The sequence below is a fragment of the Borostomias antarcticus genome (assembly GCF_949987555.1).
Source record: "Borostomias antarcticus genome assembly, chromosome: 24".
Classification (NCBI taxonomy): domain Eukaryota; kingdom Metazoa; phylum Chordata; class Actinopteri; order Stomiiformes; family Stomiidae; genus Borostomias; species Borostomias antarcticus.
In genome coordinates, this window is record NC_140257.1 from 10,397,621 (window position 1) to 10,422,665 (window position 25,045).

The following is a 25,045-nucleotide window of genomic DNA, read 5'->3' on the forward strand; positions in this document are numbered from 1 at the left end:
GCAGTGACAGAGGTTGCCTCTGTTTGACAAAAACAGACAAGCAAGGGAGAACATTTTAGTGTGTAGACTAGTCTGAACCACAATGGATGCTTTTTTAAACTTAAGTTTAATCAGAAACCAGCCACAGTCCTCTGTCAAGTAGCCCATCTTTCCAATATCTCATTTGATATTAAACCACAGGTCTTAGGGAAGTTGTGAGTCCGTTCACTGAGTAATTTGACATGCTATATTCCAGAACATACATTGTATAGCCTTTCTTAATGTTACATTTATTATGATTGAATTAAACAGTGCACCATAATGCTTAAGTCCATATTATTGTGTAAATGAAAAGGAATGTAAACATGTACTGTCAATAATTATGAATAGACAATGTTTTTCTGATGTCCCACTCATTATGCATTCCCCAAAATGTGTTGCATGTTTGCATTTTTATTTGTGAATAACTTGACCTGCTTTTTACATATTTAATAAAAAAAGAAAACAAGTATGTTAAGTGAGCTGTGTTTTGTATGTTTAACCTGCTATTTGAAAGCTGTTGCGATTTGGATGGATTTGCTGTAATAAAATCTTTCACCTTCGATTTAAAGGGAGTGTTTCAATTGTGTTGCAATTCCCTGTGGACTGACCCTCATAGACACAAGATGGAGAATGGCTGACTGTTTAATACTCTCTGGACTAAGAGGTCAAGAATTTGATGACTGCGTTCTGTCTTTACTTAAGTAAAGGCTTGTGTCTCCCATACAGCCTCCATGGATTTTTCCTTGGAATGTACGACACTGAAGACTGAATTAATGTAGATGACCTTGCCCCAATGATTACACAAACATGACAAAGCTCTATTTGCGAGAAATAACGAATAAGATGATTATCAATTCATTTCTAGCAGATCTAACACAAAGATGGGCGTGTTGCTCACGTAGTACTACATTTCCCAGAGGCCCCAGCAGCATTTCCTGTACTGCAACAGGAGGCGCGCCAGCACTGAAGTTGCCACACACATTGCCAGCAGAAGTTGCTGTAACGTTACATTTCATTGTAGTGTCTAATAGCTACTGAAGTAGGGTTTCATAGATTACTTTGATGCAAATTGTACTCTACTAACTAAATGTGCTGGCTACTTATTGTAGTTCGTTGTCATGTCTTTTGGTGGAAAGGTATGTGTTTACGTCTATATTTTGCTAACTGACTAGCTTGGTAGCTAACAAGGTTAGCTAGCAACCATTGGCTAGCTAACTGCGGTGTGTTGTCCCATACCACCATGCATATGATTCTGTTATCTCAGCTATTGCCATTTGTAACTAGCTAACGTTAGTCATATGCCTCCGCATGCCTGTGAATTCTTTTTCAGCGCAAAAGGAACTCCAAGGACATCAAGTGCCTCTTCTTTCCGGATGGTGTCAAAAATAGTATAAAGAAAGTGGGAGCAGAGCCATCAGTATCAGCCAATTCTGTCACCAAGTCCTGGGAGAAATGTGGAGACAGCTTTCTAGACACCCCGGTGTTAAAGGTGATGAACATGTCCGTTCTGAGCAGTTGTGTGCTGTGACCTGGATGGCCCTTCATCCACCTTTCACCAATGTGTCAGTTTGTCTGTTGATGAAGTTACTGACTGAATTACCGTTGTACTGCAGAAATTGTCAGCTGTAAGACCGTCGGCACAGTCCACACCAGGTAAACAGTATTCGTTATGTTGATGATTTATGCTCTTTCATGTGCTTAATGTCAGTACCTACAGCTCCAAAAACGCTTCCCTCCACTAAGTGATGGAGAGACAAAAGAGACTGAGCAATGGACCCTGTCCACTCCGCTGTGTGTGTGTGTGTGTGTGTGTGTGTCCAGCGCGGTCCGGTGTCGGCGGGCGTGATGAGGACCCAGTGCACATCGCATGGAGCTCCAGTGAGAGCGAGCAGTCGGACAGCGACACCCGGCCGCGGCCCCTTCCTGGCCTGGCGACGCAGGAGCCACGCCTCTGCACCCGGAGACCGGCGAGACCGGCGGCCTCCGTCCGCTCCTACAGCGGGGCCCTGCGCATGCTCGGCACCGGGACAGGTATACGGAGGAGGACACGCCTGTATTTCTCATATTACCGTCTTCATTAGGTTAGTGCACATCAGTGAGATCTCCCCTGTATGATAGCACCTGTGCTTGGCATCATCGTGGTTTAGGTCCATTTGATTTGACTGTGCCGACGTCTAGAAAAACATGCATCGTCAACCTGTCACCGAGCACAAATAGGAAACACGGCTCTTTAAAAACCGATCCTTTTTAGACGAGCTGCCCACGATAGACTGGCACAGCGAGCGGAGCGGGTCTGAAGATGAGGTTCAAAAGGAGGAGAGCGTGGGAGAGATCTCTGACTGTCAGTCTGAGTCCTGTGATGAGAAGCCAGAGGAATCATCCACACCCACAGCTGTGAGTATATTACAGTTTTACACTGCACCTTGAAGAAGGCCTTACAGCCGAAACGACGTGCTTATAAAACTCACGTTGGGAGCTTTATACAGTGTGCGGACCGTCTTTATTTCTTCAGTCTATTCGTTTGGTCCAGCACCTGCACTTTTTTGATGTGCGCGCATTCCCCTGTCTTTTAATCAGTATATTACAGTGGCGCAAAGCATGTGAATTTCCAGGTCGGATTAGAATAATGCTTATTCACACACAGGAAGGAATAGGCTGGCCCTTCTGCATGTTTATGTACACAGAGGCATGATTTCTGTTATTGCTGTGCCTTATCCCAGGACACTAGGGGGTGCTGTAGACCACACAGTCCATCATCTTGTTCCTCTGGATTTAGCATAAGGGCTGTCTCTTTAAGACATGTTGAGATATAGGCTATTGATGTCACCCTCCAGTTTGATTGCATTACCAGAGTAAAGCGTCATTGCCATTAGAGTCACGGTACATTCTCCTCATGCTTGGGGTCAGCTTTGCTAAATGGTTTCCTCATCCTTGCATTGTTGGCGTGGCTGAATATTATTCTGCCTTTATGTGTTATACCACCAGGTGGAATATTCATTCCATATTACGTCTGCCAGAGAAGTCCTCAGTGAATACCATTAATGAAATACAGTGCACTTTCTGTGCCCAGGTCACGCTCTTATGGTCACAGTTCAGAAGCTGGGCCAGAGTAATACAGAGTACTGCGCTGTGTTTGTGAAGCGAGGCCACACTCCAAATCAGCGGCCACTTAACCAAGCCAGGCTATTAATACTCTCAAAATTCTATTCATGGCGATGGACTTATATTTATTTTTAGGTTTTTATTTTCTCCACATTTAATTTTATAACAAAATGCCATTTTGTGTGTGGTGGTCTGGTCGGACCTGGCCTTGCATACAGTACATGAGACTTTTCACTACACGAGAGACGAATATTATCTAGATCTGTTTCATGATAAGTCTGCTCCTACAGCTTCTGGGTGAGGAGTTTGTCTAACAGCTACATGTTGGAGACTCTGACAGGAGTCATTCAACAGTGTTTGTTGAAGGCTGGGGCAGGCGTGGCGAGAATGTACTTCTGTACTTGTTTTTTAACACACAGTGTGTGTGTGGTGAGCGAACAGAAGGTGTGTTAAACTCAAATGCCGTCCCCAGCGTAGTCCCCAGCGCCCCCAGGGCATGCAGCTAATCAATTAAGCATTTTGATTGGTCAAAGCGTTGATTGAGATGCCTCAGCCAGAAGAATCACGCTGCGAGTGGTTTGCTTTGCACAGATAAAAGTTTTGGATTCAGGTTTTTGGTGAAATGTACCTCAGTGAGTCTTGGAGAGCTCAAACGAACGCGTCAGTACGCCAGAGTAAGACAGGAAGTGTCAGGCAGATTGTCATCAGTACCTACAGACCTACTTCCTCCTCACAGCTATCAGCTCTCTAGGCGTGGGGTCAAAGAGGATCTGACCTCAAACTGGAGGCTTGTGGTTAGGGGCCTTGCTTTGTGAGAAAGGATGCGTTCTTACGAGGATGAGTTCTTGGTAATATGCTAGTAACTCTGCTCTACTGTAACACTCAGTAAGGCCTAGTCCATTGTATGTGTGCCATATTTTAGTTGGACTATGTTACAGTATGATGAGATGCCTTGGGATCCTTAAATAAATGGAATGAAATAAATAAATAAAAACTGATTGCATATTAAGTTATGTTAAAATTGCCAGTAGCAACAGCTATTATTTAGGCCTTAGTTTCACACTTGATGGCAAGTTTTTCCTTTGCGTCATTCCTTATTTGAGTGCCTCTTCTTCATTCAATTATAGATCATTTCTCTCGTTGGACTTTGACCAGTGTTTTTATCAGCAGAAGGAGCTGATAGTTTCTGCTTTCTGTGCATGCTCAGTAACTGGCCTGCCAATAGTAAATCAAACTGGATCTAACAGGATATTGTGTGGAGGATCTCAGTCCAAGGCGGGGAGAGTAATTGCCTCAAATAAAAGCTGAAACAAACACAGGGCTGACTCAATGCATGTCAGCCTGCCAGAGCTCCTCATTATTGTTGTGCATGTGGATGTGGGCTGGTGGGGCACGGGGACGAGGCGTTCCGAGGCCAAGGAGAGGCTCTCTTGCTTCCTGGATGGGGCCAGACCCACATCCAGGCAGCAGTCAGCAGAGTTAACCTGCGCCACGCCCGGCAGGCTATAAACAGCCTCTACTACCGTTTGTTCAGAGAAACATGCTAACGGGGCAAAGCTCCACACAGGCCCAGAGTGCTGTGTGTACTGACAATGCTTTCTGTGCCGGGTGAACACATTTTTGAGCAAGGGCCAGGAACATAGTGTTCCTCGCTCTGTAGCTAGTTAGACTGTGACGTCTGCTGGCATCCCGCCCGGCAGGGTCAAGTTGATTCAAATGAAGAGAGCGCGTAGGCTGACAGAGCCTGGTATGCCGGTCTTGTCTGCACATGACACAAAAACGAGATGTCTCTCCCCGGTTGGATTTTTCCATGGGAACAGGGCCTCAGGTGTGTTCCGTGGTGACGAGGAGTGATGAGTCAAAGAAGCAAACTGTTTCCTTTTTAATTGTTAAAGCACCATGTCCTCTTGTTCTCGCCCACACTGACATGCTACAGACCACTTGGCCATAGTGGACGCCTTCAACTAATTCCTCATTTGCGCAATAAAACGAAGTAGGGCTGATGAATGGTGTTTTCTAAAACGCTGGACACGTGGGTCAGAGAGAATCTGTCTGTACCGTATCTGTCTATAACGTACCTGTGTATACCGTACCTAACAGCCAAGCGTTGCTTACAGTGGGCGAAAATATATACCGGGCAGCCCGAATGTACTGTAGCCTAAATGTGGCGTTTGAGAAGCGAGTGTTGAACAGAGTTCTCAGTGGTGCCGCTGCCCCCCAGGCGACCGAAGCGGAGATCTCGGACTACACGTCTGACGGAGAGGGCGCGGCGGACGACACGCTGACCCAGAGCAGGCTGGAGAGCCTCCGCCCCGGGGAGAGCGGCCGGACGTCGGTCAGTGACTGGGCGAGGGCGGCCCAGGCCATGCTGCAGACGCCTCAGAAGCGGACGGACAGGCACTCCAAGACCCCGGAGGACTCCGCCAAAAAGAGAAGGAAATTTCAGAGGTGAAGAACCTTTTCGCAGAGGTTTTAAGCTCTCGTAGTAGCTGTTGCTTATTGAGAGACACCGAAAGAGGCAGAGAGGATCACCGTGATTGCCTCATCAATTCTGTCAGACTGCTAGTTCAGAGTTTCCACTGTAGTGCTGCTTATCAAAGAGACACCTGGGTTCAGCATGTGGGCGGGAGCTAAATGTCACTGTCAGAGTTAAGACCCCCAGATTTGCCGACTATCTCCATAGTGGATCTTTGTAGAGACACAATCTCCACGCCTCATTTGTAAGCTATCGATTTAGTGTCTGATGTACATTTGTGTGTGTGCGTGCGTGTGTGTGTGTGTGTGTGCGTGTGTGTGCGCGTGTGTGTGCGCGTGTGTGTGTGCGTGTGTGTGCGCGTGTGTGTGTGCGCGTGTGCGTGCGTGTGTGTGTGTGTGCGTGTGTGTGTGTGTGTGTGTGTGATGCTCCCTGCAGTGGGGGTCTGGCAGAGAGACTGAACCGACTTCAGTGCAGACAGAGGTCAGCCATCAGCTTCTGGAGGCACCAGTCCATCTCCGACGCAAACGTAGCCACAGGTAACACAATCACACACACACAGAAATCGGCCACAGGTCCCTATTGTTCACCAGCCGTGCCCCGTTCAGGCGTGAAGATGCACTCGTCGCATCGAAGCGACGATCTGTCAGATGTGATTTCCTACTCAGATCTGTGGTCGTGGTGGAGAGGGCGCATCGAGGAAACGCGGGTTTCTGGTGGATCGCTGTGGCAGTGAACCAGGACCCAGTATATAGGTGACAGGAAGCTCTTTGCTTGCCTGGTTGTTTTTTCCTTTCCACGGTACGCCAAAGCGTTTGTCTACTCCGATTGTATAGGTCTCTGAGTGATTAGGCCCGACGTGCGGTCTTTAAAGCTGACAGTTGATTGTGGAAAAAGACACAAAAAAAACACCCACCTTCTTCCTTCTCGCTATCTAGGGTCAGTAGGTGGTTCAGTCAACTTTAGGCGGGGGTGAGGGTGGAGGTTTTTTGGCGAGATACCGCGAGAAGGTTTGCTGTCACATGGCCTCATTTTAGAGACCTAACGATTGGTGGGTTTGCGGGTCCCTTGGAACGTCAGCATTCCGACACGTAGACAAGCACTCGCTGTTTTAAAGTGCATTCTACAGTTGGCGTAGATACATTTCCTTTTTCCAAATACACTCCAATCGGAGAATGTTTTTTTGAATGGGCGGGGGGGGGGGGCTGCAAAACAGTATACAATTAATCAATTTGAGAGATGGTATTGTAGATTAACCCAGCAGATTGTACACAGTACCATTAAGAGCCCCGACCTATTAGGAATAACAGAGGGCTGCAGGATTTAATGTGTCAAATCTCCACTGATTAATGTGATTGATTCCCCGATTCACCACTTTCTCATAAACAATAACTATTACAGAACCACTCTGATTCACTTACTCACCCCCTTCTCATAAACAATAACGCTATTTCACAACTACAGTACTCAAAGCTATTATAAAACACCTGTTCGTCCTTGCAGCAATAAGTGTGTGTGTGTGTGTGTGTGTGTGTGTGTGTGTGTGTGTGTGTCGCTGTGCATGTGTGATGCTATTTCCTCCTCCACCCACTTCCTTTTTTGATTGGTTATTTTATTATAGGTCAAGAGGAAGACCTTTTTCACTGCTGTATAAAAAGCTTTCGCCTTCCGGATAATGCGAAATAAAGGACTGTTATTTCAGTTTAACTGTGTCACAGAAGAGAAATACACATCACTGTAGGAACATGTTTGAACACTTCCCTCTCAGTTTTACCATTTTAATTTCATCTTTTTAATTTATGCTTTCATATAGAAATGTCCCTTTAGGCCTTTCCCAGTCACTGTCATACACTCAAAAATAGGGCTGCATTGTTTGAGCGGGAGCGTATTGCCATGTTATGATCTCTTTATGATTTATGTCTTGACATCACAGCCAATAGTCAGTGTTACACACCTTGCATATCTGAACTTGAATTGATGGCAGGCTTCCGTGCATGACTATAACTTGTCCTTAAGAGACACTACTTGGCTCGCTGCATGTTCAAACACACCGATTCAGTTTTATGACAGTAGCAGCAATGACACTTTATCAGTTAATCATATTGATATTGATCTAATTCTCTCAAGATAGCATGGATACATTAACCTGCAAACATCCAAACAGTGAGTCAGTAACCTTAAGTGCTCCTATCACTCCCCTCCCTCCTTTCCTTCAGTGGACAAGCCCGGTGTGCTGGAGTTGGAGGTTCTGTCCATCCGGGAGGAGAGTGGCATGCAGCTGGCCCTGTGTGAGCGGCGCCACCCCCGCGCGGCTGACCCTCACAGACCCCCTCCCTCCGCCGCCAGCAGAGCTCGGGTCCTGGCTCTGTTCAACAAGGCCACAGCTGCCCAGCTGATGCCTGCACCCAGAGATGTTATACATGTCTATCCACCATGGTGAGAGGCTATTAGTATGCATTGATTTGTAGGCCAATATATTAGTGTATAGTATAGTTTTAACAGTTAAATGTTGTAAGACAAAAGACTGTGTGCCATGCAGTTGTCTAATAATTATTGTTTCAAAATCCCCCCCACAAATTGAATCTTATTTCACCTCAACAGTAGGCTAAAGATTTTTCTTTGAATGTCATTTCTAATTGAATATGATTTTACGAAGACTCCCGGTCCCCGCTGCAGTAGCGCGCTGCGCACGCTGGGCGGAGGGGGGCGCTGGGCCGGTTGAGAGGGGCTTCCAGAGCGGAGCGGGAGGCGTTGTCCGACCCCAGCTGCTGGGAGCTTGAACCCAGAGTGCGCTGGAATATCCAGGCTGGCGGAAGCTCAGGGGCCTCCTCAGAGCTCCGACGTCACCGCCAGCTCCAGGGAATGCTTCGCATTCCTCTTCCTGGCAGTAGTTAGGTCATTTCCAGCAAACCCGGGAAAGAACACACTGGGATTATTTTCTGGAGCATTTGGGGAACAGAGTGTGGAAGAAGCCAGAGGACATGGATTGAAAACACATGCTTCTCTGTGTGTCTCTGGCTCAGCGTTGCAGCACTTATACTCCCTATTGTTTTTTTGACCACAGCTAGTATAGCAGAGTGGTTTCCTGCAGTTTTCAAAGCACCATTGTGCACACAAATCTGTGTGAAGTCTAGTTCTGTTATGTTTACATTCATATTTAATGTTCTTTGTACTTGTTGCTTTGCCCATCCATTTTGGTAGTTAAGAAATTCCGTGTCCTCAAACGCTACGTTCTCAAATGTTCCTTGACTCCACACTCGACTTCTTCCCAAACAAACCCAAGTCAAATCAATGTAGCCAGCACAGGCAATAGTGGAAAAACCCAGAATCCAGCATATCGGAGAGTCCGGTCAAATTCCTCCTGTTATCAGCTTCCTGCGTGACACGTGAGTGGTTGTCCTCCCACTCCTGAGTGGGCTAGCGCCTCCCACCTCCCACCCCCCCAGCATGAGTGGGCCCAGAACACAGCGGAAATACCTGCCTGGGGCATGACTCACCTCCCTGCTCTGACGCCAGCAGCGTGCCAGGCCACTCCTTCTCTCAGCTACCTGTCTGATGACAGCAGCCCACAGGCACCTGAACACTTCGTTCTGGGAAGGTTCTACCTGTCCCGCACTCCACATGTATTATCCCACTTCCTGTGTAGTGACTGATCTAGATAACTAGTCGTAGAACATAGTATTTAAGCCTATGAGTCAATCTTTTGAGTGGCGGTACAGTAATTGAATGTCTTATTGACGTTGAGAGAACTAAGATAAGATCAACTGTAATAATCCCGGAGAGGGCGGGGGTTTGTGCGTTACAACAGCGAGAATGTAAAGAATAGATCAGAGTCAAGGATATGCATAGAAGAGTACAAGAATATATACAGAATAGAATACATACATACAATCTGTATAAATATGTCTGACAATATACACGCACACATACAAATACATATACATACACTAAGCTATAATGTACATACAAGAGCAAAAGTAGTGAAATATTGTCAACTCAAACGGTAGCAGGGAAAAATATGAATATCTGACATCTGTGCAACAATTTATTTAACATAATCATTAATATGTTTTTCCTTACAAATGTCTTGTATCAAAAGCCAAACTGTTTTTTATAACACTGGCCCCATTATTATTCTAGAAGCCTGAGACAAGTACAGTAGTTGTAGCCACAATCCGTTCTGACTCAACCATTACAGTATCTGTGTATTACTAGGAAAATAACTAAGTCCAAGCTTCTTGGTATCGACATAGAGCTATCTAATTACAGTTGCTTGCTCACTCACAAAGGCTGGAGTTTGCCAGGTGTTTTTCACAAAAATTACTTTTTTCTTAGTTAAATTAGTTCTTTCATTTCCACGAGAGGCTGCTAGACTGTTTTTCCAAGAAATATTTTTCTTCCCTTATGAGTTGGTCAAGGATCCTGCTGTTTTTCTTCTATTTTTTTTTATTATTATTTTTAGTTTATTGGTGTATGAGACCAAAGATGAAATGTCACGCGTGATTGTAGAGGTTAGCACTAATTTACCAAGACCCCGGGGATCAACAAGCTGATGGTAAACAATTGCAAATTGAAACCTCTACAGCCGTGCAAACGGTATGAAACCTACAACAGTCGCCCATGACACCCTTTGCTTTTCTAAAACATTGTTTTGGGGAATGGATAATGGGGTCAAACACCCAATGAGAGAGAGCAGCTCGACCTCTGAGGGCTTTCGTTCACCAAACGTTCTTGGTCAGGCTGCAGAGAGATTTCTGAGCCGCCTGTATAGGAAGTCCTCGTAGTGGAAAATGCGTTTTTTGATTTTGTGAATGATCCGTTGTATTTTTCCGCGCGGTTCGTTTAGCCTGACTGATCTCGTTACGTGTCTGAACATGGGGCTGCGCTCAGAGAGCGAAGAGACCTGTGAAGGAGGTGGCGGCTTATCTACATTCTGACATTCAACAGTTAATCTACAGCCCCCCTAACAGCCCCTCTAAGAACATACAACCTTTTTTTCCAAACCCCTGATATCTGAATTTTGTATCAGTGACAACCTCTGCGAAATGACAACACTTTCCATCACCAGTTAGCTGATTTCCAAAACCATAATGCTGAAAATTCTACAGGCCCTCCCACCCCGACCCCCCCCCCCCCCAACACACACACACACACACATACATACACACACACAAATCTGCTCCCTGACTGCATGTCAATACAAAAAACGGCTGTGACTCCCTTTCTGTCCTCTCTGCAGGCAAAGCCTGGTTATGGAGGGTGAAAACGGGATCGTTATTCTCAACACACACTTCAGCCAGAAGGTGTTCTCTGACTCCGGACAGGCCGGCGTGTCCGCCCCCAGAGCCCCGCTCCTGGTCCAGAAATGCCCCCCGTACTCCCTCGCCAGATCCTTCGGCCTGCTGGAGATGAGCGACACTTCGGAGGAGCACCATGGCCCTCTCAGGCGGGTGAGGTTCTGTCACAGTCCGTGTACAGATAGAAACCCAGATTTTAGACAGCAGTCTTGTAAATAAGCCCTCTACCCTGTGTGTCCAGGTACCAACCCCCCAGTCTGTCAGCTGTCGGGGGAGCGGGGGCTGTGACTCCCTCCTGGAGGCCATCGAGGCCTGGGGCCATGCTGGTTCAGTGGGCCAGGAGGTGGAGGTGGTGGTCCAGAGGGTCTACTCCATCCCCCTACAGGAGCGCTGTGCTGCAGCCCTACTCAGGCCCAAAGTCCCCTGCAGATCCCCCTCTACACCCCCTCCACAGAAAGCCAAAAGCAGGTACACACACGTCACCCCTCTCACGTTATCTTGATTAAAGGTAGGATAGATGTTTTTGGAGAAACCAGGAAGTGAAGGAAGATACCTTGAAATGATTGGACGAAAAAATCGCCTACCCTACCTTTAAGGATGTCAATCCCAGTCACTTTCTGTTATGGTCTGGTTTGCGAACGCGCCGTCACTGAGGTATAGTGTGGTTTTTACCCATGCAGATCATGGCAATCACTTGGATTTCCAAAGCGGTGCTATTTCATGCGATGCAAACTTCATCCCATACGGTTTCTAGCTGTTGCTAGCAGAAGAAGCCCCCCGAAGTGCTGCTCTCTCTGTCTTCAGCCATATGGCATTGCTTGACAAAGGACACAAACATTTCTAATTGACTCCAGGCCTCCTGTGAGTTATTCAGGCCGGTTCTCTGGAAAGGCAACATGATGCTGCTTGTGCTAGTAAACTCCACGGAGGGTCTGGCCACAGGCAGCAGGCCAGGCCTTGGTTTGTACCTCATGTCCACATGCCTCTGGGTGGAGGGGCGATGTTTTGATGCAGATAAACCCTCATGTCATCGTCCCCTGGTTGGAGAACTCAAGACTGTTACGGATGTGTGGATTGATGGTGCTTACAGAGCACCTATTAGAGTCTGTGGCTGTTGAAGCAGTGGCCTGAAGGTGGAACCTGGAGCTCAGGATAGGCTGGTTACTATCTATAGAGATGCTTTTATTCCAGCGTTTTCCTTGGTTTTGGGGGGGCTGTGCAGTCCTGCTCCCATGATGTTCATGCTTATCAAGTTGCCATTGTATCCCACTATTCCACCCGTGTTATAAAGTAATACTTTTTTTTATTTTTTTATAAGAAGATTCCCAAACATCTACTGTATACCGTTACTGTTGACACTCAAAAGTCTGCAGGGTTCTGACTGCGTCCAGTCAGGGTGACTTTGAACTTCGGGGTGGGGCGGGGGGTCGAGTCATCTTGGGTTGTTGTTTCGGAATGACACGTGTAGGCTCCGCCCACGCATGACTTTTAGTTGCCCCGACCTCCCCCGGCGTGTTGTGCTGGTCCAGAGCTGAGTGATAAAAGGGGAGGTGGTGGTTTTTAGGGAGGGGGGGGGGGGGTTGTATGGACCCCGAGGAGCACGTGGGGATCAGGGAAGGGGAGAGTCCCAGCCCAGTCAGCTGACGGGATGACTAAGTGAGTGCCCGGCAGCGGTAATCTGACGCCCACTCCTGCCATGCTGCCTGCCACTGGTAAATAAACGCCACCCCCTGACAGGACATGTTGCTCCCTCCCTCCTTCCCTCCCTCCCTCCTTCCCTCCCTCCTTCCCTCCCTCCCTCCCTCCCTCCCTCCTTCCCTCCCTCCTGCCTGCCTTCCTTCCTTCCCGGCCACTCTCCAGCTCCCCCCACCACGTCTCTCTCCAGTTACCCCACCTCTCTCTCTATCTCTCCTCCTCCTCTCTCTCAAGTTCACCCCTACCTCTCTCTCTCTCCTCCACCTTTCTCTCTAGTTCACCCCTACCTCTCTCTCTCCTCCACCTCTCTCTCTAGTTCACCCCTACCTCTCTCTCTCCTCCACCTCTCTCTAGTTCACCCCTACCTCTCTCTCTATCTCTCCTCCACCTCTCTCTCTAGTTCACCCCTACCTCTCTCTATCTCTCCTCCACCTCTCTCTCTAGTTCACCCCTACCTCTCTCTCTAGTTCACCCCTACCTCTCTCTATCTCTCCTCCACCTCTCTCTCTAGCTCTGTTCCACCTCTCTCACTAGTTCACCCCTACCTCTCTCTCTCCTCCACCTCTCTCTCTAGTTCACCCCTACCTCTCTCTCTCCTCCACCTCTCTCTCTAGTTCACCCCTACCTCTCTCTCTCTCTCCTCCACCTCTCTCTAGTTCACCCCTCCCTCTCTCTCTCCTCCACCTCTCTCTAGTTCACCCCTACCTCTCTCTCTCTCTCTCCTCCACCTCTCTCTAGTTCACCCCTACCTCTCTCTCTCTCTCTCTCTCTCTCCTCCACCTCTCTCTCTAGTTCACCCCTACCTCTCTCTCTCCTCCACCTCTCTCTCTAGTTCACCCCTCCCTCTCTCCAGCTCCCCTCCCCCGCCCACCTCTCCCAGCCTCACACAACCAGATCCAACAGGCTCAGGTGGTGGGCTGGTCAGAAGGGGTGGTCAGGATGTGGCCGCGAGGACTAGGGGAGGTTAGAGTGGATATCTTGGATGAGCCTGTATATAGGCCTTAGTTGAAGCATGGCATGATCCTGATAAGCATTCATGAAAATGACTGTAATAATGCAAAGTGAATGTAGTTGAGCATTTAAAAATGATCTTACAACCAATGACATTCAAGTGTCAAGGGCACGCTCTCTGGTCTCACTCCAAATTGTGTTACAGTGAGACCAAACGTACTGCTATTTGCTCGGTTGAATACTTTACAGCTAGTCCATAGTCTTGTGTATGGTTTATGACCCACGCTTGCCCTGTTAGTAGTTCACTACACAGCCCTCCCCCCTCCACCCCCTCTTGAGTCTAAAGGTCTGAAGAGAAAGGACAACTTGTGCCTCTCAGGTCCTGTTCCCAATCCTCCCTTCCTCACTCCGCTGGTCAGCAGTTTTCATTCACTCCCTGTTGGAGTTCAGATCCTAGGCTGCTCCTTTAATATACACAAGGGGGGCGGGCAGTGTGAGTATTTATGCTCAAAGAAGATGTTTAGTTCCAGTAAATTCGGAATTGAATAAACAAGAAGATTAACTGTTTGCTGGGAGTGAGGAGAGGCTGGCTATTTTCCTGCCAGCAGTGGGAACATATTGTGCTGCAGGGATCCTGTTACAACCATGTTTATCACTCTCCAGGCTGCGATTGGTGGAGAGCACAGAGGAAAGAATCCCGCCCACACGCCCCCCTGCCAATGAGGCCTCTTGGCTGTTCTCAGTGTGTGGGTCGCTTACTTTATGTGGGGCAGAGAGTGGAGTGTGTATGTGTGTGTGTGTGTGCGTGCGTATGCGCACACACACGCCTGTGTGTCTATGTGCGAGAGGACGTGTGTGTGTTTGGACAAGCTCAATGGTTCGCAATTCCTGGAAGCACCCCCGAGCTGCTGAGAATTCCAGTGATTGCTCTCAAAAACAAATTCCTCAAATCAGCCTGTGACAGAAACTGACCAATGACAGTGGGGCTTTTGGAGCAAGGGTGCTGTAGGAGGAAGTGCTGGTGGGGAAGGCTTAAATGAGGTTCTGAACAGTGGGAGGGGGGGGGTAGTTTAAGGATGGCTGTTTATGTACGCTGGTACTTCTCTTAACTACCACAAGAACTCTCTACCGTCAACAGGCTCGCTATATCTCCAACTATCAGCTTTCACTTTGGGCTTTCAAGTTGGAACAAGCTCAGCTGTCCACAAGATGTGAGACTCGTGATTCTTGTACCACACTTGACTAACGACTTGGTGAACAAGTAGCTGAATATTCCACAATATTAAAAACAAAACACCTATTATTCAGTATTATTTATGGAATCTAGAGATTGAAGCATTTGGGGTCATCTTTAGTGTTCCCCCAAATTAACATTCCCCAGAATTATTTCATGAATGGGCCTTTGATAAATAATATAAACCCATCCACAATTGGCAGCACAAAGACTCAGTTGGCAGTAATAGGAGACATGCTAACACATGTTTCAAAGCTATATTTGGCGAGCGCCACAGTAAACCATGTAATATTAGACTCCCTATCTCACCCCCCTGTGTTGCTGTTTATTTATGATGATTGTCTTCACAATAGGCCGACTTCATGTAACTCCTGGCCTCCTCAGGTACAATGGGAGCTGTTTGTTTGCCTGCCGACTATTCCTGCAGAGTTCTCTTGTCTCTATCCCATTTTCAACTATTTCACCTTGGGGATAAATTAAGTACCCGTCTGTCTGTCTGTCTGTCTGTCTGTCTGTCTGTCTGTCATATTATGATAAATTGAAATAATCTTAACTGAATTCTGAGTGTTTTGAATGATAGCAGTTGATCATGTTCAGATGCCCCAAACGTTCAGTTGATCATGTTCAGATGCCCAAAACGTTCAGTTGATCATGTTCAGATGCCCCAAACGTTCAGTTTTGCTCCAAAGGGCATTCTCTGAATGAATGACCTGACAGAGAGGGCCACTCTACTCCAAAGTGGACATTCACCCTCATTCACCCTCATTCACCCTCACTGAGACATGTCACCCGCTTGTGATGTATACAGCCTGTAGAATGGTTAAAGGAGTAGTAAAGGGAAAATGCATGTTTAGCCCTGTTTTAAAGTTACTTATGATCATATACAATGGTTCAGATCAAAACGTTGACAAAGCTAGCATTTTCGAGAAAGTTGATAATTGCTCTACCACCGTTTTGGTCATACGGTCAAGATGTGGATGGGCATCTTGAAAAATCATTCAAAAACATGTTAAACTCTCGATTTCAAAGACGAGGTTTATGTTTGTTTATCAAGCTATAGTTTGAGTTCAGCCTAGATCGGGGTGGGCTTGTAAACAACGACTTGAAAAGCAAGGTGGTGGTCCAATGTGAATTTTCAAGTGCCCTGAAATACACTGGCTCACACCCATGTTTACCAACACGAGCTGTTTATAGGCTCAGCCAGGTGGTTGGAAAAAACGTCAGTCCTTGTGTCTGGGAGGCGCACATGCACAGCCAGCCTTGAACTTCTCTCTTATCGTCCTCCTCCTCCTCCTCCTCCTCTCTCCGTTTCTCCTCCCTCTCCTGACCGGGGAGCAGTCTCCTCCCTCCGTTCTGTGAACCAGGGCGATATGAGCTGTTGACACAGCTCGGGTTTAGAGCGCAGGGGCCGTGTCTGAACTTGAACCAGGCCTCTCCCGCTCGCCGGCCTCAGAGCAGCAGAGTGCAGCGCAGGGGCGGCTTCGCCTGTCACAGCTCAGTGGGGCAAAGGTCCTCGCTGTCAGCGGCAGCCAGTCAAACCAGCCACCAACCACCAGCCCTTCTCTCTGTCAATATAGCCTAGCCCTTCCACCAAGCCCAGACTCTCACCCGTTAGGAAAATAGGTCTTGTGTCCTTAGGTCGCGTGTTTGTACCTCAGAGCGGATTATGCGAAGCGACATGTAAAAATGCACGCGACCCCCCTCTCCCTGTGTGCTTCTACCTAGGCTTTGCGCGCTGGTCCAGGACGGCTATGGGATGTTCAGCGTGGTCCAGCTCCACCCCCTGCCCGGCGGGGACCTCCTCCAGCGGTACTGCGAGAGGTGGCAGGGCAGGACCTGCCTGCTGAGGGCTGTCAAAGTGGTGCGGCGGGTCACCCGGGAAAGGTGAGAGAGAGAGAGACAGAGAGAGAGAGAGAGAGAGAGACAGAGAGAGAGAGAGAGGGAGAGAGAGGGAGAGAGAGAGAGAGAGAGAGAGAGGGAGAGAGAGAGAAAGAGAGAGAGAGGGAGAGAAAGAGAGAGAGGGAGAGGGAGACGCCCACCCACCCACCAGCGCTCATTTAACTGGTCTAACCTGAACAGCTCCGGCCTCAACCCAGATGAACCTCAACCTTGATACGGGTCCGTGGAGTTGGCCTGCGTGCTGGGACTGCCGTGACGCGCCGGTTATCTAATCAACCCGCCCAGCCAGGTCATCGCCGTCTGGGCTAGAACCCGTGAAACCCCGCCCCTGTAATGAACCGGCAGTGTACTGTGTGTGCGTGTGGTGCGAGAGGCAACCCCGGGACTAAGGACAGCTCCGGGGGCCCCGGGCGAAGCCTCTAGAACAGGTGTGAATATTCACATGCCTGAATGCGTGAATTTCCATTGCCCCCCTTCCCATAGCGTCTCCGTAGCGATCCGACCGCATTTACGACCCAATGGGACCGCGGCACGTCACCGCCGCCGTGTTTACATGTAACGCGATACGCCGGCGCACGACGGACCCCGTGCGTTTCCCCCACCGGCCCGGAGCCGGAGACGAGATTAGCAACAGTTTGAGGAACTGGCGTGCGGGACGTTTGGAGACGGGGCGGCCGGGTACATTTCTGTCCCTAGAATCCTCCGTGCCGAACGACCCAGGATCTCTCTCCTCGGGTGGGAGGTTGCCTGCGGTCAGCTGACAATCGAGGGGTCACCTTCGGGAGCCCAGCCAGCACGGGATTCTGGCAGCAACCATCTCAAAGCCCTGTCGCCTCTCCAAAAGAGCCCTCTCACACAGGGTAGCAGTGTGGTCTGCGTCTCTCCCTCTCCATGGCACTACATGAAACACACCAAGGGTCTGGTGGCCTTTGTCATTTACATGGACTAAGAGACCATCTGAGCATTGCTTCTATGTACTTTAGCCACATTAGTGTCAGCTCCTTACTCCTTTCTAGACAAACATGGCTGCTTGAATTGTTCGATTCCATATTGTATATATGCTATATCCACCATTTCGACTGGTGGGGAGGGGATCATTGCTGTCAAAAAATACTCACCATCTACGGAACATTTGGATTTACTTGTGCCATTTGGTAAGATAATGATAATATAGATGGAAGGAGTTGAGATGTTGAGGGATAAAAGTCAACACACACCCAACAGTTTGGGTTTGTAAAGCGAGGGTTCATAAGACAACATGGAGGCTCAGGGACAAAGCCCCAGTCAGACGGGCGCTGCGACAGGACCAGCGCGAGGGCGAGCTCAGCTCGGCTCACGCCCCGCCAGACCTGAATGGGCTGCCGAGCCAGTTTCTCGATTCCCGAGAAACCCTGTGATTATAAAGCCGACCAACAGGTTCTTAACGACACCGACTGACGGCACCAGGACAGATCTACTCCGTCGACGCCAAGCCCTCGCACTCCCCACACAGCCCTCGGTCTGAACTAAACCTGAGACAGTGGGGAACTGATTAGAAAGCTACAGAGTTTCTCCTATTTTGCCTCAGGTGTTGGAGAAGGGTATTGGTGCTTTTTGTTGTTGTTGTGATCCATGCTTCTGCACAAGGATCGCAAGCGTCAGCGATGTGCTATATGCGAGGTTTCATCTTGCACGTCGCATTTTATCTGCACTGCGATCTGATCCATCCTCGTCCAGATTAAGGGGGTTGTGACAAGACATGTTTACATGTGGGGAGATGCGTGTTCTGAGGATTTACATAGGACGGGCGCCATGTCCAACCCCTCAATGTGCGTAAGACATCTCGTGAGAAAGAGTGTGTGTCGGTGCATGTTTCTGTTTGCGTGTGCTACCATCCGCTGCATGGTTTCTGGGAAACCATCCTAGGACACCTTGAGAGGCTCTTGTACAAACAGATCTGTGATTCAATGGACGTGAAACTGACTGTGAAATCTCTCTGAAACCTGTTGTTGTCACCCCCCCCCGCACTCTCTCTCTCTCTCTCTCTCTCTCTCTCTCCCCTCCCTTTCTCTTATTTCTCTCTATCCTTAGGTGCCCCAGACTCTTCAACTTAATAGACAGTCTCTGGCCCCCAATGATATCCCCCAAAGTGCATGGAAAAACACACAGCTGCGAGACTGTAGGTTTCCAAGTCCCTTTTACAAATGTTACAAGACTAGTGCGTTCCTTTTTATCTGTCCTTGGGATAGTTTTCACAATTGTGACTGACTGACTGACTGAATCATTGTATTGTATTGTTCCAGTCTAGTTCTGCAGTATTGGATATGACATTGTAATTCATTTCCTGTCTCATCAGCACAAAGCAGTGTTGAAAAATTAAATTCAACTTTATTTATATACAGTAGCACTTTTACACACAGAGCAGCATTAACAGTACATTAAACAGTAGCCTACATGAGACGTAATTACATATAAAACTTGAAACAGATGATACAGTGCAAAACACAAAACAACAGTTATCGTAAATGGAATTCATATAAAATGTACAAGATACTTGTATGAAAAAGCAAATCAACAAAAGCATTAAGAAAACAAATCAGGAAAAAAAACAATAAAAAATAATAATAATTTGGACCAGTTGGAGGGTCTACAGATGTTGCAGGACAACCAGTCTAGATGGGAGGTTCTAAAAACGTGGACCAGCTTTTCATCATCCTCTACGACTCAGGCATCATATTTCTTAGTTTGGCAATATTTTGTAGACGGAAAAATGCCACTCTAGAAACATTTTTTATATACGCATCAAATGAGAGATCCTGGTCGATGACAACACCTACAGTAGGTTCTTAATAACTGGGTTTGAAGTGACAGAGAAACCAGCAAGGTTTAAGGCAAAATCAGACAGCTTATTCCTGGAGGCCTTGAGCCAAGTATCAACACTTCAGCTGTTTATCATCTGCATAGCGATGGCTGCTAACACCATGCTTGCGGATAGTAGCTCCGAGGGTTATTATATAAGATAGAAGAGCAGTGGTCCAAGTACAGATCCTTGGGGAACACCAAATCTCACCCTGGAGTAATAAGAGGATGTATTATTTACATGTACAAATTGGCAGCAATCTATTAAGATCTTAAACCCTGAAAGTGTTTGACCACTAACTATATCACAGATATATGCTGAGGCGAGCGCTATATTATGTTTCTCTCAGCTCATGGTCTTCCCTCGTGCGATTACAGGAGGGCAGGCCCGAGGGCCCAGCACCCAGTTTCTGTTACCTGCTATCAGGTCTGGAGGGCTCCGTAGAGCCGGTGGAGGGACAGGCTGTATCCACTCTCTACTCCCCTCCAGCACAGTACACCCTCAGACAGATATTGCAGGTAACCAATGGTGTTTATGCGCTACCACACACACACATTTAAACACTTTTCTTTCTTTTTTTTAAGAAAAAAAAAAAGATCTTTGTCTCCGTGTTTTTCAACTCCCATCGAGAGTTTTTTTTCTTTTTTTTTCAGCCGGAGCACAAAGGTTGTCGCTGCAGCTTCATCGCCTCAGTCGTGTATAAAAGAACGCAGGTAATCTCCTCGGTGCGCCTTATCATACAAGACCAGAACAACGTGCTAACGCTACAGGGAAAATGTCACCTGTTACTGTGTTGCATTTGACACTGAATAGAAGGGGGAATGAGAACATCATGTCCCTCTATGGAGATGCCAGTGATCAGGTAGGGATGCCAGTGATCATCATTTGAACTGACTGACTGATAAGATCCCAACCCTGACGCACAGAGGCCAGTCTTCGCTATCTGCTTGTCAAGCCAACCTACGTGGGCTTAGGCGTTCTCCTCCATTGATCAGTGCAAACCTTTACACTTTGACCAGGTGGAGATAAGAACTCAGAACAAAGGACTGGACTTTGACACACTCATGCGGTCTGTCCACCATGGTGCCGCATTTCATATCACTCGCGCCTGATCGGAGACCGTGTGTGTGTGTGTGTGTGTGTGTGTGTGTGTGTGTGTGTGTGTGTGTGTGTGTGTGTGTGTTATCATCACACAATCTGACCTCATAATGTTTGGCTGTAATCAAAGACTTAACTGTATGATCAACTGACTCACCCTCAATCAAATCTCTCTTTCTCTCTCTGTCTCTTTCTCTCGTCCTCATTCTCTTTTTCTCCCCCTCTTGCTCTTTCTCTCTCTCTCCTCTCACCCCCCCCCCCCCTGCAGTCTCAGAGTGGTGATGTAGGCCAGTCCGAGGTTTGGTTGGTGGTGACCGATCCCAGTCTGCAGGGGGAAACGCCGGAGGGACAGTGCAGCCGGACGCTGGCCGTGTGCCTGGACACGTCCTGTGTGCTTACTTCCTCGGTCGCCGCGGCATTGGCTAACCCCACCACCTGTCTGTTGTCCTTCAGGGACGCAGTCCTAGAGCACGGTAGTGGTCTGTTTCTGTCCTGGCCGCTGTTCATATTCACCTCAGGACATCCCCGGGCCACTGCTATATTTGAACACCGGGGTGTAGCAGTGGTAGAAGCACTGGTGATAAATGGTTGTGGTTTTGTCTCCGCGCCCCCAGGTGTCATTCTGTGTGTGGAACAGTCCGTTGTGCGGCTGACCAGCCCTCCGGAGCCCGCGTGCAGCACAGAGAACACAGCCAGACCAGAGTCTTCATCCCAGACCCCGGCCCCGCCCTGCGCCCTGCTCCGACCTTTGAGACTGGACCCCCTAGGCCCTGGGACAACACCCAACTCTCTCTGCACTCTGTCTGGTCAGGAGGCGTCTTTTTTTGTCCCTCGGTTCCCCCCCTCGAGTCTTTCTGTTCAGGGGTTGGACCGGATGTTGTTGTTTTGTCACAAAGAGAGAAAAACCACACATCTTTCGCGGCTGAGCCGTTTCAACGCTTATTGCTTTGCGAGAGGCCTTGTGGTTAGGCTCAGGGACCGTTTTCTGCTGTCAGACATTCAGCTTCCCCCCCCCAGCAGTCCCTCTGGCTCCTGACAGCCATCCAAGACCCATCAGTGATTGGAGCTTGAAAAAGCAAACACTCATAACTGAATTATTGAATTTTAAGTATACAGTACACACATGGAAATGTGGTAGACCCACGTAGTGTCAAGGCTCAGTAATTTGTCAGCCAGTTTGAGACCAAGGAATTCTTTGTTTTGTGTTATTTAGTGGTGGGCAAATCCAAAATGCTCTGCTGTGGGATTTTTAGTATATGAGGCCAAGTAACAATACAATGAGATGATAATGAGATCATAGACTCCCCTCTCCCTCTAATTGTAGTTGACATGATTGAGAAGTCAAAACAGCAGCAAAGTAACCAAAGTTGCTTCCCCTCGAGCTCTGGTAGTGCTGACATATGATCACTTCACCATCTTCCTGTATAGTATGCAGATGTGGAGAAAGGAGAGTGAATCAGACGACAATCTGCCTTTGTTGGCTCTTGTGTCGCTGCAGGGGGCAAAGGTCAGGCTGCGACCCCTCGGCTTCAGGCCTCCGACCAGCTGTACGTGTTTTATCAGCTGTCTGAAAAATACAACAAACACGAAAATTATCTTTTGCACTCGTAAGCAAGATCTAACTTCTGGCAGCTTGCCTGCGTTAAAACTGAGACCGGAATCTGGTGGAGTTTTTATCAGTTTTAAATTCTTTATCTTGCATATTGGTGCTTAGTGCGTGTATTTGTAGTGCTGTGTCTCTGATTCTCAAATGAGATGGTGTTTTTAAAGTTCAGGGAGAAAACTGGTATCTTCGTCCACCGAACTCTCAGATAAAAAGGTTACGAGTTTTATTTCAATACAGATAAACATGAGTAAGCTTCACACTGTTTCATACTCCTTGCGGCAGTGTTGTGGTCGAGTCACTAGATCTCGAGTCCGTGTCCCCAGTGTTCGAGTCCGAGCCACCAAAGAAGAGTTTGAGTTAAGTCCCCATTACCTGAGTATGTGTTGAGTCCCTATTGCCTGAGTCCAAATCATCAAGGTTGAGTCTAAGTCGAGTTCCAAGATGGGTTCCAGTGCTCGACATAAAAATAAAAATGGTCAACATTTAACAAAAATGACACAGCTGTCACCGTTTTAAAGTTTGTTTACTTCGTGACACAATAGCCAAATAAAGGCACCCGTCTCCAACTTCTGAGTCCGAATGCAGTTAACGCTCAAGTCCGAGTCATCAGTGCTCAAGTCCAAGTCAAGTCACGGGTCCTGGATTCGAGTCGGAACAGTTTTGAGTCCTGGACTCGAGTACTACCACACAGCCTTGAGGCACCTACAGTAGGTCAATACCCAAAGTGGTCATGTGTTGTTTTTGGTTTGACAGGTGTGATAGTTGGTGTGGATGAGGACACGGCTTACTCCTGGCCAGTGTGCAACTTGTGTGGAAGTCACGGTTTAGAGATTGCTCAGCAGGAAATGCCGTAAGTGTACAATTCCCCAACTAGTCTAAATGAACACGTACAGAATGAGTAAAGGGATTTAGATTGCTCAACTGTAAATAAGTCAACTATAATAAAATGACTTGTGCTTATTTCTATCCAGTGAGGCGTTCCACTGTGTGACCTGTGATTCTGTGGTGAACCAGCCAACCATGAAGATGCAGCTTGACGTCTTCATGACTTGCTCTTCGCTAAGTAACTGTCAAACCGTCAAAGTAAAGGTGAGAGTTTTCTATTACCGTTCATGTTGAGCATAACAAAATGCTTGTTAAGTATGTAAATATTACAGTATTGCAGAGTTGAATCATAGTTGAAATACTTAACAGCTGCGCCATCAAACTGCTAGCTGTTTGGTGGCTTAACTGGTTCAGCGGTAGTTCCGGAAGGTGGTCAGGTGTTTTTTTTTTTTTAAGACAACTCAATATTGAGCCCAGAGGTGGATGTGAGGATGGGAGCGATACTGACAAGTGACGCAGTGACACCTGTTGATGCTATTTCATATATTCGTGAGTTGCTTTAGTAATTTGGTCAACCAGGTTTCAGAGGTTTTGCAGAGGTTTTCCTCTGCCTTTATGATAACACCATGTCGTTGAGGTAGAGTGTATGAGGTCGAGGGGCAGTCATGGCAGGTTCAGGTAAACTGACTTTACTTTGCTGTGTGTCATGTTGCTCAGTCTCAAACATCCCTGCAGTATATTACTGCTTCTCTGTAGTTAATTTCTAATTTCTAGCCAGTGACTATCCTGTGATATATGTTCCAGCTGCAGCAAAACACCATCATGAGCATCCTGAACTCTGCCAAGAGCGACAGTGAGGTGAGATGTCTTTCAGCGGTTACATAACATCATGGTGCATGCGGTTCTAACCTCACAGTGGAACTGGTCCCCTTTATGACTCCACTCACCTATTTATCCAGGACTTGCATTCCAAGACTGATAATAATCCCTGTGTACCTGTAGAACAATGGCAACTATGTACACATTATATTAGAACACATACATGGAATCCACGCCTCTGCCATATTATCTTAGTAGACGGCAGGTAGCAAGGGGGACTGAAAAATAGTGTAATTATGTGCAAGTACTGTTGGAATTTGATTATTATCTTCCCCTGGCGTCTCTGAATACATCCATGTAATTGGAGGCCCAGAGTAGCTCTCACAGCATGACCATGGGCTGGTGGTGACCCATCCATCTGCTTCAGTTCCCAGGTTACGAGGTGGAGAATGTTCTGGGAAAGGAGCTGGGCCCCATCACCGCTTACGTCCGCGTCGTCACCAGGAAACCCGCCCTGTGGATGGGCCTGGAGGAAATCTGCCTCTGAGGCTTGACAGCGCCAGGGACAAGTGAGATCGATCCCTAGGCCTCGGCTTGCTCCGCAGAGCTCTGTCAGCATAGGCCCAGCTCCGACTGTCAGCATAGGCCCAGCTCAGACGGCCTAGCCTCTGCACAGAAGGGGGTGGGTGAGAACAGAAGTGGATGATCCTGTTTGTCTGTGGAGGAGGATGTATACTTCCCTGTGGGCCAGCTTTGAGAGCCCGAACATAGCATAGGTAAAGCCTCATCTGTCACACTAGCCACGTGATTCATCAACTGAGGTGACCGTAGCAGGATATGGCTCTTTTGTAAATAGTATGCATGTAAAGTGCCTGTCAACAAGTGTTTGTTGGACATCTACCTCTTAATTTAAGACCACGGAACGATGCTGTTACTGCCACAATAAAATGTTGGTGTTTTAAATGTCAATGTGTTATGCTTTCTACATGTATTCCTAGAAGGTGCAATGCCTTCCGGTATCATGTGACTGACTTGTTTATGTTGCATCCCCATTAGCTGCTACAGATGCAACAGCCGTTCTTCCTGTGACAACCACCAACTATGCTGCCAGTTATAAACACTGGTGTAGTGGAGGTAAACGGAATATACCCAGTTCTGTATCCATGGACCCATAGCCACTTCTTGG

At 47.7% G+C, this 25,045-nt stretch overlaps 1 protein-coding gene across 2 annotated transcripts; it reads left to right on the forward strand.

Moving 5' to 3' along the window:
* Positions 1 to 1,025: 1,025 nt before the first annotated feature.
* On the forward strand, positions 1,026 to 24,793 carry spidr (scaffold protein involved in DNA repair). Of its 2 annotated transcripts, XM_084457987.1 has the most exons (20): positions 1,026 to 1,157; positions 1,352 to 1,510; positions 1,635 to 1,674; positions 1,843 to 2,052; positions 2,273 to 2,415; positions 5,345 to 5,571; positions 6,035 to 6,135; positions 7,813 to 8,032; positions 10,836 to 11,046; positions 11,135 to 11,361; positions 16,499 to 16,657; positions 18,743 to 18,830; positions 19,889 to 20,029; positions 20,165 to 20,224; positions 20,878 to 21,082; positions 21,224 to 21,415; positions 22,969 to 23,065; positions 23,187 to 23,304; positions 23,845 to 23,898; positions 24,287 to 24,793. In XM_084457987.1, exons 1-20 carry the CDS (start codon positions 1,140 to 1,142, stop codon positions 24,404 to 24,406), a joined length of 2,790 nt encoding a protein of 929 aa, XP_084314113.1. In that variant the 5' UTR covers positions 1,026 to 1,139; the 3' UTR covers positions 24,407 to 24,793. The 2 variants fall into 2 exon arrangements, with proteins under 2 accessions (XP_084314113.1, XP_084314112.1); XM_084457986.1 differs by having other exon boundaries at positions 20,878 to 21,415.
* Positions 24,794 to 25,045: the final 252 nt, after the last annotated feature.